Below are 17,661 nucleotides of genomic sequence, written 5' to 3' on the forward strand. Positions count from 1 at the left end.
TACCTTGCAGGCCCGGGGGTGGCTCTGCCGCTCCGCGGTTGCTGGGTCTGATCAGCTGGTGATTCGCAGGTCTGCCTAACTTGCAGGCTCCCGGCAGCTCTGCCCCTCCCCCAACCGGGGCGGGGCGATGTGTCTGGCTGGCCTCTGGGCCTGCACTGTCGGTGGTCAGGGTTCTCCCTACCTAGCAGGCTCGTGGGGCAGCTGTGCCCCTCCGCAGATTGTTGGGCCTGACCTGCCGGTGGGTGGCAAGTGCCCCTACCTTGCAGGCCCGGGGGTGGCTCTGCCGCTCCGCGGTTGCTGGGCCTGATCTGCTGGTGATTCACAGGTCTGCGTAACTTGCAGGCGCCCGGCGGCTCTGCCCCTCCCCCAACCTGAGCGATGTGTCTGGCAGTCCACTGGGCCTGTTTTGTCGGTGGTCACAGTTCTGCCTACCTTGCACACGCGTGGAGCAGCTGTTTCATTAGTGCCTGGGCACACTCTCCTTGTTTGCCTCCCTCAGGCCCTTAGTTTGTAGAGCTTGGGGCTGAGCACCCCCAGCAAACTTGCTTACCTTCTGGTAGCCACGCCCCCGTATCTGATGCAAGAGACCTCACTTGTCAGCACTGGTGGGAGCGGTAGCCGTGAGTCCCACGCCAAGGCGAGTCGGTGCAAGAGACCTCAGTTGTCAGCACTGGTGGGAGCGGTAGCTGGGAGTCCCGCGCCGCGCGGTTCCCGCCGGCTCCTGTGCCAGCACCGCCGCGGCTCCCACCGGCTCTCGCGCCGCTGCTGCGGCTCCCGCCAGTTCCGGCCGGCTCCCGTGCCGCTGCCCCGGCTGCCGCCGGCTCCCTCGCCGCAGCCCCGGCTCCCGCCGACTCCCTCGCCGCAGCCGCCGCTGCCGCCAGCTCCCTCGCCGCAGCCGCCGCTGCCGCTGGCTCCCTCGCCGCAGCCTCGGCTCCCGCCGGCTCCCGTGCCGCCTTCGGTCTGGCTATTGTGCTCACAGGAGAGCTGGTTCCTCTGTGGTCTGACCGATGTGGAGAACCGAATTGGATGGCTTCCTTCCCCGTCTCAAGCCCAGAATTCAGCTCTGAGTACAGTATTTGCACAGCTGGCGGGAGCCTGCAGAATCCGTAGCACTGTATCTTTGCATTGTTATCTTACCGTCGTTTCCCAGCGAGCGCCGCAGACTCTGGCCGCAGGGCGATTTGCTGCATACGCAGCGTGACCCTCCGTGCGGACAAATCTCTCGCGTTTGAGCTCCAGTAGCAGGTCCTTATGCAATGGAAATCCTTCCTCTAGGTTTCGGAGCACCCCAATTTTGCTGGAAATTCCTAACAAGCTAGCTTTTATCCATTCTACCTTGTCTTTTTCCTGCTCAGTGATGCAGTACACGGGAGTGCTGCACTCCTTTCGCAGCCATCTTGACTCACCTCTTAAAATTTATTTTCAAGAAAGAAAAAGTAGGGGCTGGGATGTGGCTTAAGTGATAGCACACTCGCCTGGCATGTGTGCAGCCCGGGTTCGATCCTCAGCACCACATACAAACAAAGATGTTGTGTCTGCCAAAAACTAAAAATAAATAAATAAATATTAAAAAAAGAAAAAGAAAAAGTAGGGCTGCAATTGTAGCTCAGGGGTAGAATACTTGCCTAGCGTGTGTGAGGCACTGGGTTCCATCCTCAGCACCACATTAAAAAATAAATAGATAAATAAAATAAGGTTATTAAAAAAAGAAAGAAAAAGTATTACCAGTTGTTTTCCTGGTAGAAAAAGTACAAATCATAGAAGATAAACACTAATATGACTGAAATAAGCATAAACAAAACAAAAAGAAGAATTTAATACAGAATTATCTATACTATACATCTTTCATAGAATAAATGGGATAATTAAGATGCATATGCATTCAAGCTTTAAGTACTGACTCAGCTGACTCAGTGGACCCGCATACTCTAGAAGTGGTTTATGGATAAGCATTCTAAAAGAGAGAGAATGCAGGACTTAGGCTAATTATAAAAGACTAAAAATGTAGTAAATCTTGGTAAAAAATGTGTATTTTTTAATGATAACTATGGAATTTCACATTTCAAAACAACATTTACAATGTCAATGTTTGAGTTTAAATAGTCTTCTCAACTTTGGGCTAAAGGAAAGGTGACTATAAAAATTCTCTGATCCAAGAGTGTAAAATTAATGTCTTAATAATACCAATGAAGCTGAATTTTACGGGTACCATTTCATTTCCCTACAAGCACTTAGAATGCTGATAATGAAAAATAAAATAACTCTTCAGAACTTTGAATATAGGACCACCACTAATTTAAAAAAAAATAAATAAATAAATCATTTTTCCTACTCTTGGCAAATAACAAGCATTTGAGCTTTCAAGAATATTATGTCTTTGGTTCTCTGTGATGCTCAAGTAAATTTTTGAGTTACTGAAATAGAAGCTTTAATCATTCTGTACATGCTACAAAAGAAAGCTCTAGAGAAACAAGAATTACTCAAGGTTAGAAATTTCATCTGCTATTTAACTACAGGCCTCAGAATTAATCTATGAAAACATAAAAGAATTTTTGGGAACTACATAAGGCATATGTTTGCTTTAGTTTGGCCAATCAAGGTGCAAACCAGAAGATATATTTATCTAACTATTAATTCCCTATCCTTTCCCCCAGTGCTGGGGATAGAACTAAGGGCCTTGCATATACTGGGCAAGTGCTCTACCACTGAGCCATATAACAGGAAATACATTATGATGAATTTCCCTGACCAGTTAGTGAATTCCCTTTACAATATGTGGTATCTCAAGAGTCTTTTCAAGGTATAATTCATATTCTACCACAGAAAAAAAGGTTTAGTTTATTTCCAAACAGAAAAGAATACCTGGAGAAAATTCTGGGTGTCATATATGAAGACCATTCAAAGAACAAATATTTCAACAGAAATGTATGTTATATTGATAATTCCTTCCTCATTAAATCCTAGAAGCATATTAAAAGTATCAGGGGGTGGGACGGTAGATTGATATGAGAAGTTAAATGCCAACAATTGAAGAAACAGCTTAAGTCAATAATTTAACCCTAATAGAAATAAATCAGGTATTAAAATGCAAAATATATATTTGTCATAGTTACTGTATCTAATAGTCACAGCTATTGCAGAAACATGCCATATTAAATAATTAGAGAAAATAGTACCAAAGAAAAGCCAGTCATCAGAACAAGAGCTCAAAGACATTCTTTCAACTTCTCAAACTTAATATTTAAAGAACAATATTTTTTTTGAGAATTTTAATATTTATTTTTTAGTTTTCGTCAGACGCAACATCTTTGTATGTGGTGCTGAGGATCGAATCCGGGCTGCACGCATGCCAGGTGAGCACGCTACCACTTGAGCCACATCCCCAGCCTGTAAAGAACAATATTTTAAAGGAAAAACTGCTAAAACTAATTTTCTACCAAGAGATAACTTGTATGGTGAATTAATCTACTCATATTTATAAAAAGAATGTAAAAATCAAGTGAAGGAATTGCAAGTTTGATATGTAATACAATAATGGTATGTTATGACATACTACAACATATAGTTTTAGACATTTCCACTACAACATATAGTTTTAAAGATTCCTTATAGTATTAAATAACATTTTAATGGAACATTTCACACAATAGTGAAGTTAAAATCTCTTTTGATATAAAAAAAGTAATGTGTAACAATCTAGAAAATCTGGATATTAAAACATCAACGAGTTTTTGAACTGGAAGAGCTCATCATTACATTACCTTCACACCAAAAACAGGACTACTAAAACTAATATTGGTTATCACAAATACAGCCAATTATTAAAGAGAAGCCTAAATAAAATTCTTTGGGACAGTAGAGAGAAATATTTACTCATTTATGCCTTATGCAATATTCAGAAGGTAGTAATAATTAAGGAGTTTACCTGACTACTAGTTTCACTTAGAGCTTCCAGCATTTTTTCAACTGCTGCTTGTAGTCGAGAACTAATATTCAGCATTAATTCTTCATTTTCAGGATTTATTTCAGTTCCAGCAAAACCAATCCTTATAAGGTGTTGCGATAATTCTGTTCCTTCCTCAGTTACTTTTGAACACATGCTATTATCAGTTCTTGGCATATCACTTCCAGAATAGGAGGGTATGGATCTGTCTATAACTAGAATAACAAAATGTTAAAGGCATACATTAATAACAATAATTTCACTTTAAATTTTTAAAATCAAGTCAAATTGAAATCATTTTTCAAAGTACATGTGTTTTAATAACAGCATTGTAAAATTGCAGAATTTAAGGTTTGGGTTATTTAGTAATTTTTCTTTAATAAAAATTTGGGGTTTTTTTTGGGGGGTGATACTGGGGATAAAATCCAGGGTCTTACACATAATAAGCATGTGCTGTATTGTTGAGCTATACTCCCAACCTGATAAAAATTTTTTAAGATAACTTTTAATAGATATTTATCAAATGACAAGCATATAGAGTTTGCTAAGAAATGGGGACACTAAGGAGACAAAATCTGGTTCCTATTGTGAAGGACTTTACAGTATAATGCAACAACACACATATATACATAAGAATAAAAAAACCTCTATCCTGCAGTGGGATATGGAAGAATAGAATAAGTGCTCCTAATTTGTTTGGAGTAACCTGACTTTTAAGCATTACATATTTGAACATTACCTGCTCTGGCTACAGATTAAAAGAAACAGATAATTTTGTAGCTTGGTATTTTTGTAAAAAGTATACTGGGAAGAAATTAGGATGATGAGCAGTGCTAATTTAACTACAGACACTGTTACCATACTATCAACATTATTGTTACATCTTACATAAGAAAATCTGGTTGACATAGGCAGATGATAAGCTTTGCAACTGAACAGAGGAATATTAATGGAATATGTGGAGATACATAAACTGTTAGAAATTTGGGTCTGCAGAATTAGGGGTCATCTGTAAAAAGGTAAGAGTTTAAACACTGAAAGTGGTTACATCTGTTATAGAAGTGATATTTAGTGAAAGGAGGAAACAAAGTTGGAGCCTCTGTATATCATAAGCTAACAAAAGAAGCCATATAAGAAATATCAGGTAGACAGGAAAGGGATGTTCTAGAAGAGAACATTTCAAAAAGGAAAAGACTTTAGTGAAGTTATTTGCCTAGAAAGACAAACAGTCAAGGATTATGCTATGAATTTAATGACTGAAAAGTCACTGTTCTCCTCAGAAAGAAGTGTTGGTAGTATAAGAACAGAAACTAAAGTCAGTTAAAGCAAGAGTTAGTGTATTCTTTTTAATTTTTTATACCTTCATTTAATATATACATTTTTTATGCAGTGCTGAGGATTGAACCCAGAGCCTCACAGGTGCTAGGCAAGCACTGAGCTATATCCCCAGCCCAGTCTCTTCTTGCTTATTCTCTTATGAAGTATACTGAAGTTTACCTTGTAGTATGTGTGTGTGTAAGTTAAAAGAAACAAATAGTTATTTTTATGAATATAAAATGAAATTTTATTGTACAATATGACATTTTGTGGTACAGAGAAGCAATCAATGGTGAGAAAAAGACTGAAGATTCTGTGTACACATGGGAATAAATCTAAAACACAAGCACAAGGTGAAACAAAGCCATTTATAAATGATCACTGAGTGTTAGTTTTTTTTGGAATAGGCAATAAAGCACCTAGAAAAGATAAAGATGTCAATCAGCTTAATGTATTTTTCAGGGATGGAGATGTAGCTCAGTAGTAGAATGCTTGTGCTTGCCTGGCCTGAGTGAGGTCCTAGGTTCAATTCCAAGTGTGCGTGCACACACGCGCGCACACACACACACACACACACACACAAAAAGAAACTTGAAGATAGAAATTATCTGAAATAATCTGAATATGTTCCATTAAAGAAACAAATTTGTTTGTTCCTATGAAACAAAAGAGAAAGACAGCAAAATTATAATTACCCATAATGACTAGTCTGGGGGAAAAAATCTGAGGACAAAAAAAAGAAGGGCTATTTTATAACATGCCAACAGAAATCAAGAACAGGCAATTTGGTGAACAGAATCACTTGAGTGGTGAACCAACCACTCAGATGTATGTTGTAAACACAGCAAATAATAGTTATTCAAGTCTTTTAGTCATATACTTTATGAATTATACCATTCATTTCCTGATGCATAATGGTAAGTTTTTCAGGTTAAAGGAGGGTGAGCAATATCATAGTGTCTTCCCAGCCTCAGTGGCTCACTGAAGACCTTTATGGTTCCAATTGGAAATCATGTGAATCAAGCTTGACCCAAGTGTCTGACAGATGAAAACTATACTAAAAGATATGGAGTGGAGACAAAGAAATTTGTCCAAAGTCACATTAAGGCAGAAAAAAAAAATGAGGCTTTCTCATTACTAATCCAGTATTCTTTCTATAACTTTCCACTGATTCAAAAGTAAGCTGAAACAAACAAACTTCAATCCATGGACTCCTACAGGAAAGATGAGCATTCTACCCCTAAACTATCACACTGCAAACCTAAAGGAAATTTTCTTTTAACAACCTAGGGAACTCATTTTTATGAACTGATCTAATATCCACTCAGGTTCAAGTGATTTGACATTTGGCCAAAATTTCCTTTCAATTTCATAAACTAGTTTGCTTTTACAAGGAAGTGAATATTAGCACAATCAGTTATTATTTTCAAGTGTTAACAAGTTCATACATGTTTAAAGCCTAAACAAGTTCAGGCTTGAAGGCTGAAACTACATCACAAGTGATACTTTAAAAAAAAAAAAACAAAAGTTGATTCACAATCAGATTAAGCTTTAATTTTTTTTGTTATGGTAAATAACACAAATCTTTCAATGGTGCATTTTAGTTTTTACAGAAATGCTTCCATTAAGAATGTGAAGAAATGTCAAAAGAACTTCTTACATATGGGGCATATTGTCAATATTTAAAGCCAGTATTTTCATAAAATAAATGTTTTTAATCATAAACTCTATTAATTCACTATATCCTTAAAGATGCAAACTAGGTAAGTATACCCCAATGATACTTAATTTTATTAGTAAAAGTAACATAGCCAGACATGGTGGTACATGCCTATAATACCAGCAACTTGGACAGGAGAAGTATGGGAAGTTTAAGAGCAGCCTTAGCAACTTAAACCAGGCTCTACACAACTTAAGATAAAAAGGACTGAGTTATAGATTAGTGGTTAAGTGTCTCTGGGTTCAATTCTTGGTACCAAATCAAACCAAAGAATGATTTGTAAATACAAAAATTAGGATTGAGTTAATTAGACAAAGAGCATGAGAAGAAGATTAACATTAAACAGGGATGAGAGGTGGGAGGGAAAGGGAGAGAGAAGGGAAATTGCATGTAAATGGAAGGAGACCCTCAGGGGTATACAAAATTACATACAAGAGGAAGTGAGGGGAAAGGGGACAAAATATAAGGGGGAGAAATGAATTACAGTAGAGGGAGTAGAGAGAGAAGAGGGGAGGGGAGAGGGGAGGGGGGATAGTAGAGGATAGGAAAGGCAGCAGAATACAACAGACACCAGAATGGCAATATGTAAATCAACAGTTGTGCAACTGATGTGATTCTGCAATCTGTATACGGGGTAAAAATGGGAGTTCATATCCCACTTGAATCAAAGTGTGAAATATGATATATCAAGAACTATCTAATGTTTTGAACCACCAACAATAAAAATTAATTTAAAAAAAAAAGATTGAGTTAATTAAATGGACCAGCAAAATTATCTGTGCCACAATATTTTACACAATATATTTCTTAACTTTGGATTGAATTTTTCTTCTAATGTTTTCTGAATCAACAGTTGATTTCAACAGTTAACATTTTTAAAGATCAATAATAATAAAAATCAATAATAATAATCATAATCAATTAATATATGTACAAAATGGTTGTAAGTAAAATATTAAGTATGATTTAATCATCCCTTGAACAGTAATCTCAGTGTTTCCTAGACTATGAACTACTATAAAACACAGACGATACAGAAATTACTGAATAAGTGTTTACAGAATTGAACAGATAAAGTTGCTTATAATTAACAAACTATTGCTAGATATGTTAAAATAGACACTATCTATGGATATAGATAGTGGATAGAGGATTTGCTTTCTCCAAGAAAATGAACATGAACATTATCCTCTGTGTTTGCTTGATCTCAATTACCAATTTGTCTTTATAACTCAGCATACTGCTCCTTAAGTAGTTGCTGTTGTTTGCTGAATATTCAGTAGCCATTTTAAGAAGTATCTATGAGAAATGCTAACAAAAAGGCAAAAAAATATGTTTGCAATGTACAGAACATTCCTTAGTGTCTTTTGAATATGGAAGTCAATCTAGTACAGTTCTTACCAACAGAACAGAAAAATTCCTCCCTAGATGATTAAGTGAAACCAGTTAATTACCTTAAAAATATTTTGGTAGTCACTTTTATAAGTTTTAGGTATTTTCAAACATTACCTAATTCTTCTTAATACATCAAGATCCATATATAGACATAATAGTCTTCATTGAGAACTTAACCAAAAGTAAGTTAATTTGAAAAATATATCTACCTAGTTTGAAAAGAGTAAATGTGGAAGGAAGGGTTTAAAAGTCAGGATTATTTCATCTTGTATTTTACTAAAAATGGCATTGAAAATTATTTGTGAACTCACCTGAAGTGTCTTTAATTCAAATTTATTTTAAATTCCAAATCAATCTTTTCTCTGTAGTTAAAATGTACTGCTGGCTAACTAGAACTTAAGCAAACCTTCTGTAATTAGAATACTTGCTATTTTTGCCCTTGAAGCTTAAAAACTAGAGTGTTTCAAAAATTGTAAAGCTCTGGCATTTCAGAATATTTCCTTCTACCTGGGCAGAAGTGGTTGGATGTGAAATGAGAGTGAACTATAGGCTTGACCTTCTAATTTAAGAATCCAGGGCCTATTTCTCTGGAAGCACCTGACTAACCTTTCCCCTCTTTTATTTCCTGATATCTTCTCCAGCAAGGAAAAAGAAACAGAAAAAAAAGACAAATTGGAGGTCAGCAATGGGATGGTAAAAATTTAAAATAAGAGTGTACAATCACAGATATAAAAAATTGTGTTCTATATGTGTAATATAAATAGTAAAACATTCTGCTGTCATATATAACAAATTAAAATTTTAAAAAATTAAAAAAAAGAAATTAAAAGAAGAGCCCAAACCACACAGCTACAGGAAAATGACAGAATTAGGAAAAAAAGCCATCTCATAACAGGACAAAAACTGTCAAACCACTTTTCCAAAAGTAAGAAAGGACCTAAAAGAGGATAGTCTTTGGTTTCTTATAATCACATTCTTCTAACTATCTCAATGAAAACTGGTGCTGGATTCCTACAAGTTCTTTATTTTAAGCTTTCCTGATTTACAGGGTGGTGATGTGGAACTTTTCCTTTATAAGTGGAGAAATGAAAGAGTCTTCTGGCTTGTGTAGGCATACCAAGGTATATAATGGCAACTCTAAAACATTCACTTGCAAATGCTATACAATAATACATATAGTGCTTTGAACAGAGGGGCTTTGTGTTTGGAGGTACATTTGTTGAAAAATACTTGAATATTCTCTCTCCTATATATTCTACACACAGAAAAAGTGCCTTGAACTCAGCAAGATGATTTGAAGATGATTATTTCACAAGCATATGAAACTATTATTACCTCTTATGTGTTCCTCGTGGATACCTGACTTTACAGATGCCTCTGATTCTGATCTCCAAATAAGGCTGACAGATGACTGGCCTTTACTAGATCTATCTAAAATCCCAAGAATATGGTGGCCAATAGTTTCTTCAACAACAATGGTAGTCTTTACAACTTCTAAGAGGATCTTCAGAAGTCTGTTGTTAGTTTTCTGGAGTGCAAACCTATACAGATAAAAAAAAAACATTTATTAAAATATTTAATCTCTTTATAAATCATTTAATCTTAAAATATTTATTTATTAAAATATTTAATCTTTTTACCATATAAATCCTTTACTACTATCTCACCAAAAATACATTGCAAAATATGTGTTTGGTGAAAAATATCATATAGATTTGCTCTATTAAAATAACACAATAACACCTACAATGAAGTGCTTCTTACTCTTAATTTATTTTTTTTTAAAGTGATTTGTTTAGAAAACAAATTTATAAGATTTCTAAAGGTGCATTTTATTGACCTGAAAGAAATCACATAATAATATTTTTTAAGATAGTAATAAATTGGAAGAAAACTTTAAGAAGACAAAAAAATTGAGTTTCAAAAAGTGTGGTAATACCAATATCTACATAATTGCATTGGTTATACTGATCATGTTTTTATACATATAAGGTTTATCTTTTTATGTGTCAGACAACAATATTTTAATAATTAAGAATCCAACTAGAAATAAAGTGGTAGTATTTGTATAATTTCTTGGTGATAAACTAGATGTTTAAATTATAATAACTGGCAAAGACCTGCTTTAAAAAAGGCTTTCAGTGAAACTACTCAGTCAACACCACAGGAAATATCATAGGCTGTTATTATACCTGCTCCAAAAACAAAAATATCTCTAGTTACACACATTGCACTCAGCCAGTAGGAAAAAAACATATTTTCAACTAAGTAGAAATAATAGCTTGTCTTTATAGAGATAAGAAATACATCCTAATTTTAAAATGAGAAAATATTGTTAATCAGCCTTCAAAATATCTTAGCACTATGAACATGTTAATGCCTATATTTCTAGACTTTTTTCCTCCTCTGCTTCACTCTAAAATATATACATTTTAAAAACAAAAACTGATCATACTGGACAATGTGATTAGAAAGGTTTCTTTTTAGCTTAACATGAACATTTTACCATGTGAAAAAATGTGCTTCCATAAATGGTGATTCAAAAGATGATATGATTAATTTTATGAATAACTAAACAACTAACTCAACAGTTTAATTCAACAGAGATACTATGGTCATAAGCTTTATATTTAATACATGTAAGATATAATAAGAAACTTTCATAGTAAGGTCCCCTGGCCTAAGAGACTTCTTTCTCAACCTCACATGTTGTTTGACACATTACCAACAATCTGGTTGAAAGGGTATCTGTTTCACAGGCACATGACAGACCTATTTTAAGATCAGGTAATAAATGGAGAAGTTTTCCTTTAGTATTTGTCAAGTGAAAAAGAGAGTTCTATTTTTGTACCTAGATCAAATTCTCTGCTTACATAATCAAGAATGTTTAAACATAAAACCCCAAATAATTTAGTTAGTGGGACGTAAGGGTTTTAATTCCGTAACTTTTATTTATAGAAGTTTTGTTCAAGTCCTAAATCCCAGGAGTTGGATAATGTGATTAAAACTGATATAATGGTTAAAAGAAATGAAGATGAGCAAGATGTTTATTTTATATTGGCATGGTAACTCTAATTTTCATAAACTGTCTTTTTTATTGGAGTTCCATACTGACTATGTTCCATATTGATGATCCAATGGGGAAGCCAAAATCTTAGGGGCCAAATTCCTCCATGCAAGATGAGGAAGTAGATTAGGAGGACACAAAAGGGTTGATAGTCATAGAAATTGGAAAAGGAGGAAAAAGTTAGTAGATATTAGTTCTAATTAAAATTTAAAAAATTATTTCCATTTGAACACAATAAATTTTAGATACTGTGCTTAATATCAATGTGGGATAATTATAGTATAGTTTTGTACATTTTAATATTAACATCTACAAAATGAAAGTAAGGAACGTTTTGTTAACATTGGGCCATTAATTTATTACTTTATAAAACTAGGATATGTATTAAATGTTCTCACCTATTATGCCATGAAAGCATGAAAGAAACTAAATGTTGAATATTTACAAATGCAGTAATTTTTTTTCTCAACATAAACAAATCAGAGAATAGCTTACACTGAATCCATGCCCATACATTGAAGGAGGAAAAAAGAAATAAAGCTCACAGGTAGAACTGTTTTTAGTTTTTTAGGTTACAAAACAGCATTAAGAAGAATAAAATTAATCAAGAAAGGTTTGATGTTAAAACAATTCTAAAAATTTAAAGTCAAGTTTATGATCAATAGCCAATTAAAATTTTTATTACATAAAAAGATTTAAAAATTTGTAATTTAATGTCTAAAAATTGATAATCTTTTATATATTACACATATATGGACATGTTTCATACATAGAAATATATGACATGTTTCATACACAAGATAGTATTTTTAAGAAAATACACATGTACAAGATAAAAATAAGGATGAATAAAGTTTATTACATTTAAACAATCATTGTAATTGACTTTGCACTGAAAAAATACACATTTTGAATACCTTTCACTGGACAGACTATCAGGAGGTGCATCTTCAGGTTTTCTGTCCATTTCCTTTTCTTTCAATGTCTCTTCCTCAATTCCCCTTTGGTTTTCATTTTCATTCTGTTTAAGTTTGTGCAACGGCAGATAGGACAAGACAGAAAGAAAACCTGTCATCTTAAAAACAGCATATCATTCTTCTATACTGGTATGATGTGAAACAGAAAGTGCTTGAAATAATATTTAACTACAATTTACCAATAGATCAGCAGTATCAAAAAAAGAATAAAACATTCAAGTGTAGAGATGAAAAATGTTTTAATGGCTTCAAACTAATATACTCTATATAGTGTGACAATAAGGGTTGTCAACAAAGGTTGCTCCTTGTAGTTTCTCCTACAGCAATGCCAGATTCAAATTATCTTAAACAGAAACCAAGGCATTTTGACTCCACCTACCTTACATCTAAGTAATCACCAATATGTTAAGCTTAGTAACTATAAAAATACGTCTCCCACCAACAATAAAGACAAACAAATCCTACTTAATTGTTGATCTACTGTTCTTAAATGCACCAAAGTCAATACTACCTGTGTTTGCGTACTGCTGCTGCGCAGCTCACAACACAGCTTCTCTCTTCCAGATAAAGACAGCTGCTTTAGTGCTTCCAACTCTAACTCTTTTAAAAGCACCATTTCTCTTTCTGAAACCAGGTTTTCATTATTTAATGAGCATCTCTAAATAAGAAAAAAAGTCATGGAAGAATATTGATTGCGATAGAGGTAAAAAGCAGAAACATCAAGCAGATTTCTTTTAACCCCTTGGGACCAAGAGACCTTGATTCTACCTTATGATTCATATTTCATTATTAGGGATTAAAAGGCACATATGAAGTTCAATGCAAAATTTCCAACTTTAGAAAAAAAGTTATTTAAACTTAAATATTCAAGAATTTGTATAGTTCGAGTAATATTTTCTCTGTCAATTTTTGCATTGAAATTTTAGAAGAATAAATTCACAAAATGCAATGAAGAAAAGCAAAACAGATTTTTCAAATGATATATTTTATTCTCAAATATCAATTTCCCTATTATTTTATATTTAAAAAATACACGTTTTAGTTTTCAAAATTAAATTCAATAAATTTGTTTTCATAAGAACTTTCATGTAAATATTTCTTGCTTTTCTGCAATAATTTTGTGAGTATATTTTATATAGCAGTTGACAAGAATATAGCTCCCAAATACCATGGGATATTTAAATTTAGAAAAGAATGTTATATAAATTTGAATTTCTCTAATCAACAAGAGATGTGTCCTTGGAGAGAGTTCTAGAAACAGATTAATTCAGAAGATTTCCATTCATGATTAAAAAGATGGATTAAAGATAGATAAAGATAAACCTTGAAGATGGTAATTGGTAGACTCACAGAACTATAAATGAACATGGAAAAAGTGAATGACAGCAACTGTATATTCAAGTACCTCGGTATAATATTTCCAAAACTCTCAAAATGCTTTAGCTATGTATGGTCAACGGAATTTTTAAATTTATATTGTAGTCACATTTCCAGTGCCTGAAAGGCAGTTAAATAAAATGATAATGCACATTATATCAGTTGAGTTAGGTGTGCCTAACAAGGTCTAAAGTTGATCCCAGAAACTTCCTGATGTTAAGTATTTGTAATTTATTTGTATCTAGGAAAAATAATTTTGACTTAAAAAAAAGCCACATAAAAAATACCATTATTTCAATTGAGGAGAAAAGAGACTCTAAAGTTCCATACCTGGGCTAACTGTCTATTAAGTCTCTTAATCTTTTCTTGTAGCTGCTCCATGTGTCTCATGTGTGCCTGCCTCAACAGTTCTGTGGCCTGTTGATGTTCTTCATACTGTCGTACAAGTTCTTGCCTCATATCTTCCAACTGTTCTTCATTTGACATCATTTGTATAGAAGCATCCATGCTTGATGTCAACATCTTACCATGAATCTTTGATGGGAAAAAACACAAGCAAAAAACTCAATCATAACATATTTTGTGGCAATTAGTCAGCATTGATACTTGAACTGTATATGAAAACAATTCTATTAACAACATAAAGCACATGAGTTTTAGTTTTATTATTAAACAAAAGCATAAATTCCTTTTTAAAAAAAAATATTTTTTAATTGTAGATGAACATAATACCTTTTTTCATTTATTTCATGTGGTGCTGAGAATCAAACCTAGTGCCTCACCCATTCAAGGCAAGCACTCTACCACTGAGCCACAACCCCAGCCCATAAATCACTTTTTTTAAAAAAGTATTTTTCTTATTTATAATTCCCAAACAACATGAAGTTAATTTATTACCACCATATATGTTATTTTCCAAAAGGAAACAGCTACTTACCAGATAGTTTAGCTAAAATCTAATTCTAACAGAGAAAAACAAAATACTCAAGATTCTTTATCCACCCCCTCCAACCTCCACCCCATCCACTTTTTTTCCCACCCGTACTAGAGATTGATCCCAGGGCCTCACACATGCTGGGCAAGTGCTCTACCACCAAGCTACATCTCCAGCCCCTTCTCTTAATGAAGTTATAACTCCTTTATATCTCTTGATATTTTATAATGGGGAAAGAATATAAACAACAACAACAAATACACACACACACACACACACACAAAGTTTATAGGGCCAGGCTTGTGCCTCAGTAGTAGAGCGCTTGCCTAGCATGCATGAGGCACTGGGTTCAATCCTGGGAACCACATAAAAATAAACAAATAAAATAAAGGTATTATGTCCATATTCAACTAGAAAAATATTTTTAAAAATTAAGTTCACAAAATATAAGGAATTTTGCCTATTTAATTTTTATTCATTGGTCATCACAGTATTATAGAAAACTGCTTATTCAAAGAAAAATTATAATAAATTTTATTTGGAAATAAATGCTTTACATTTATGAGTTTCTCACACTCATGACAAGTCAATAGGTTCTATGAATACTTCAATCCCTTAAGATACTAATTAAAATCATTCTGCCTTGAACAGCAACAGCTAAATTAGTTTTCATAAACATTTCACAAGTTTTGCATTACATAAAAAGCTGACAGTTTTATTTGAATACTCCTCTGAACAAGATATATCTATCGTGAACACATAAAATAAATTTGAAATTCAGATAATTTTAAAAGAAGTAGAATTTATTGTTTTCTAATAAAGGCTGCAATTCATTGGGGTAACAGATCCTCAACTAACAAAAAAAAAAGAATTAGTATATAGATAATAAGATACTTTGAAACGTCTTCTTGAATTCGTAGCAATTTCCTTTTATGTTCTTACATTTAATTGAGCAAATCATTTGGCCACAGGTATTAACTAGTTATAATATAATTAGTCTTCAATTAGTTTAAATAAAATTAACACTGGTATAATTTACAATGAGAACTTAACATGTACTGTGTCCATAAGACAACCAAGAATACTATGACCTGACTTATTTTATACTTCACACCAATATTGTTTCACTTAATCAAATACCTTATAATTAATAAAATACATTAAAGTCAAGACTGGACTTCATACTTTCATTTTCTATTAATCAGCATTATTGCTACTGTTTTAAACTGAAGACATTATTATAAGTTTTTCTCTTTTACATTCAAAGAAGCATACTTACAGATTCACTAGCTATAAATGTTTTGTCTTTGGAGAACATTTCTTCTGAAATAATTAGTTGGTGGACCTCTGATTCTACTATATCATCAAGATGATCACTGTTTGGTAATAGAACTTCTCCATCTTCTCCTAACTCTTTACTAAGTGTCTTAAATTCTTCTTTAAATTTCATGTCCAATGCATCAGAGGTCTGAAGATCAATTTGATCCTGAGATAATTTCATTTCATTAAAATAATGTTTTTCATTTTGCTGACAGAAAGTAAGTGCTTGTTTTGATGACATAGTATTTTCTTTTCCCTTTGATAGTCTAGATAGTTCAGTTTGTTGAGCAAATGCAACGCTCATTGACACAATGACCTAAAGAAATCAATCAAACAAACAAAAAAGGATTAGATTTATAAATACCAGCTGGATTTAAAAAGTGGGTCATTACTCAAAATTATATGAATTAGAAAAAAGCCTGGCCTCATAGTTTTAAAAATAAAAATAAATCCTCTGATAAAGAGATACAGAGATAGGCTATTTTTCAATAAATTTAACACCAAAGTGTTTTACTGCCTGCCTTTTAAAATAAAACAAGCAAAACTTTTCTAACTATAACACCAATAAATGCTCAGTACAAAAATAAAAAAATAAAAGTCTTTATAAAGTGATACAGAGATAGGCTATTTTTCAATAAATTCAACATCAAAGTGTTTTACTGCCTGCCTTTTAAAATAAAACAAGCAAAACTTTTCTAACTATAACACCAATAAATGCTCAGTACAAAAATAAAAAAAATAAAAGTCTTTATATTTCTTCCTTCCAAGAAAATTCACTTGGCCATGAGTGATAATGTTCTGTGACAATCCTCCATCAGTATCTGTAGTTATTATCTAACATTACAATAATTTATCAGGGTAATACAACTACTTTTTCTCTTCATAACTTTTCCTTCATTTTTAGAATGCCAAACTCCTTCACAAGGTAACTATGTACATTGTAACACATATATAAAAACGTGTGGCATTCTGAAAAATTGTAATTGCTATTCTATATCAAGAAAAAAATGTCCTTTTCAAAGAAATGCACCGCAAAACATTCTATGAAGCAGCAATTATAGTTGATGCTGTTACACAACTGTTTGATGGACTATATATAAAACTTACAAATAAAAAAAGTACATACCATCAATAAAATCCATGCTTTTTTTGACAGTTCAAAGATCAAGAAAATCTACAAACCAAGAAAATCTTGCAGATAAACTATAAACTTACCTTAGCTATTTCTTCTTCTAATCTTTCTTGGTATTGTTTTTCCAACAATTTAACCATATTTGTTTCTTGTTTCATTCCACATTCATTAGAAAACTAAATTAAAGGGTGAAATATGACAATTTACACTGATTTTATACCATTAATTTTAAGGATGTACTCAATATTCCAAAAATATCACTATTTTTGAACACTTTCAAATAAAAAAAAATCAGTTATCTTTTAACTAAAAACATTTAATCTAATAATCCTACAAAATAATTACACTTACTATAAACTTACAGATGCAAAGAGAGAAATATATTTACATATTTGTAATTATTAGCATAAATTCTAGGGTGGGTTAAGGATACTTAAATATAATTAATAAGACATATGTATAAATGTATATTTATTTTA

The 17,661-nt window shown here is 33.3% G+C and overlaps 1 protein-coding gene across 1 annotated transcript in view; it reads right to left on the minus strand.

Moving 5' to 3' along the window:
- The window catches only part of LOC143388888 (A-kinase anchor protein 9-like), a 95,239-nt gene that overhangs the window by 23,718 nt on the left and 53,860 nt on the right, over nt 1-17,661 (minus strand). Inside the window, 7 exon segments of the mRNA XM_076842336.1 lie at nt 3,926-4,158; nt 9,711-9,916; nt 12,360-12,463; nt 12,931-13,077; nt 14,127-14,330; nt 16,010-16,366; nt 17,266-17,358. Coding sequence (XP_076698451.1) covers nt 3,926-4,158; nt 9,711-9,916; nt 12,360-12,463; nt 12,931-13,077; nt 14,127-14,330; nt 16,010-16,366; nt 17,266-17,358 — 1,344 coding nt within the window.

The sequence above is a fragment of the Callospermophilus lateralis genome, unplaced genomic scaffold, assembly GCF_048772815.1.
Source record: "Callospermophilus lateralis isolate mCalLat2 unplaced genomic scaffold, mCalLat2.hap1 Scaffold_45, whole genome shotgun sequence".
NCBI lineage: Eukaryota > Metazoa > Chordata > Mammalia > Rodentia > Sciuridae > Callospermophilus > Callospermophilus lateralis.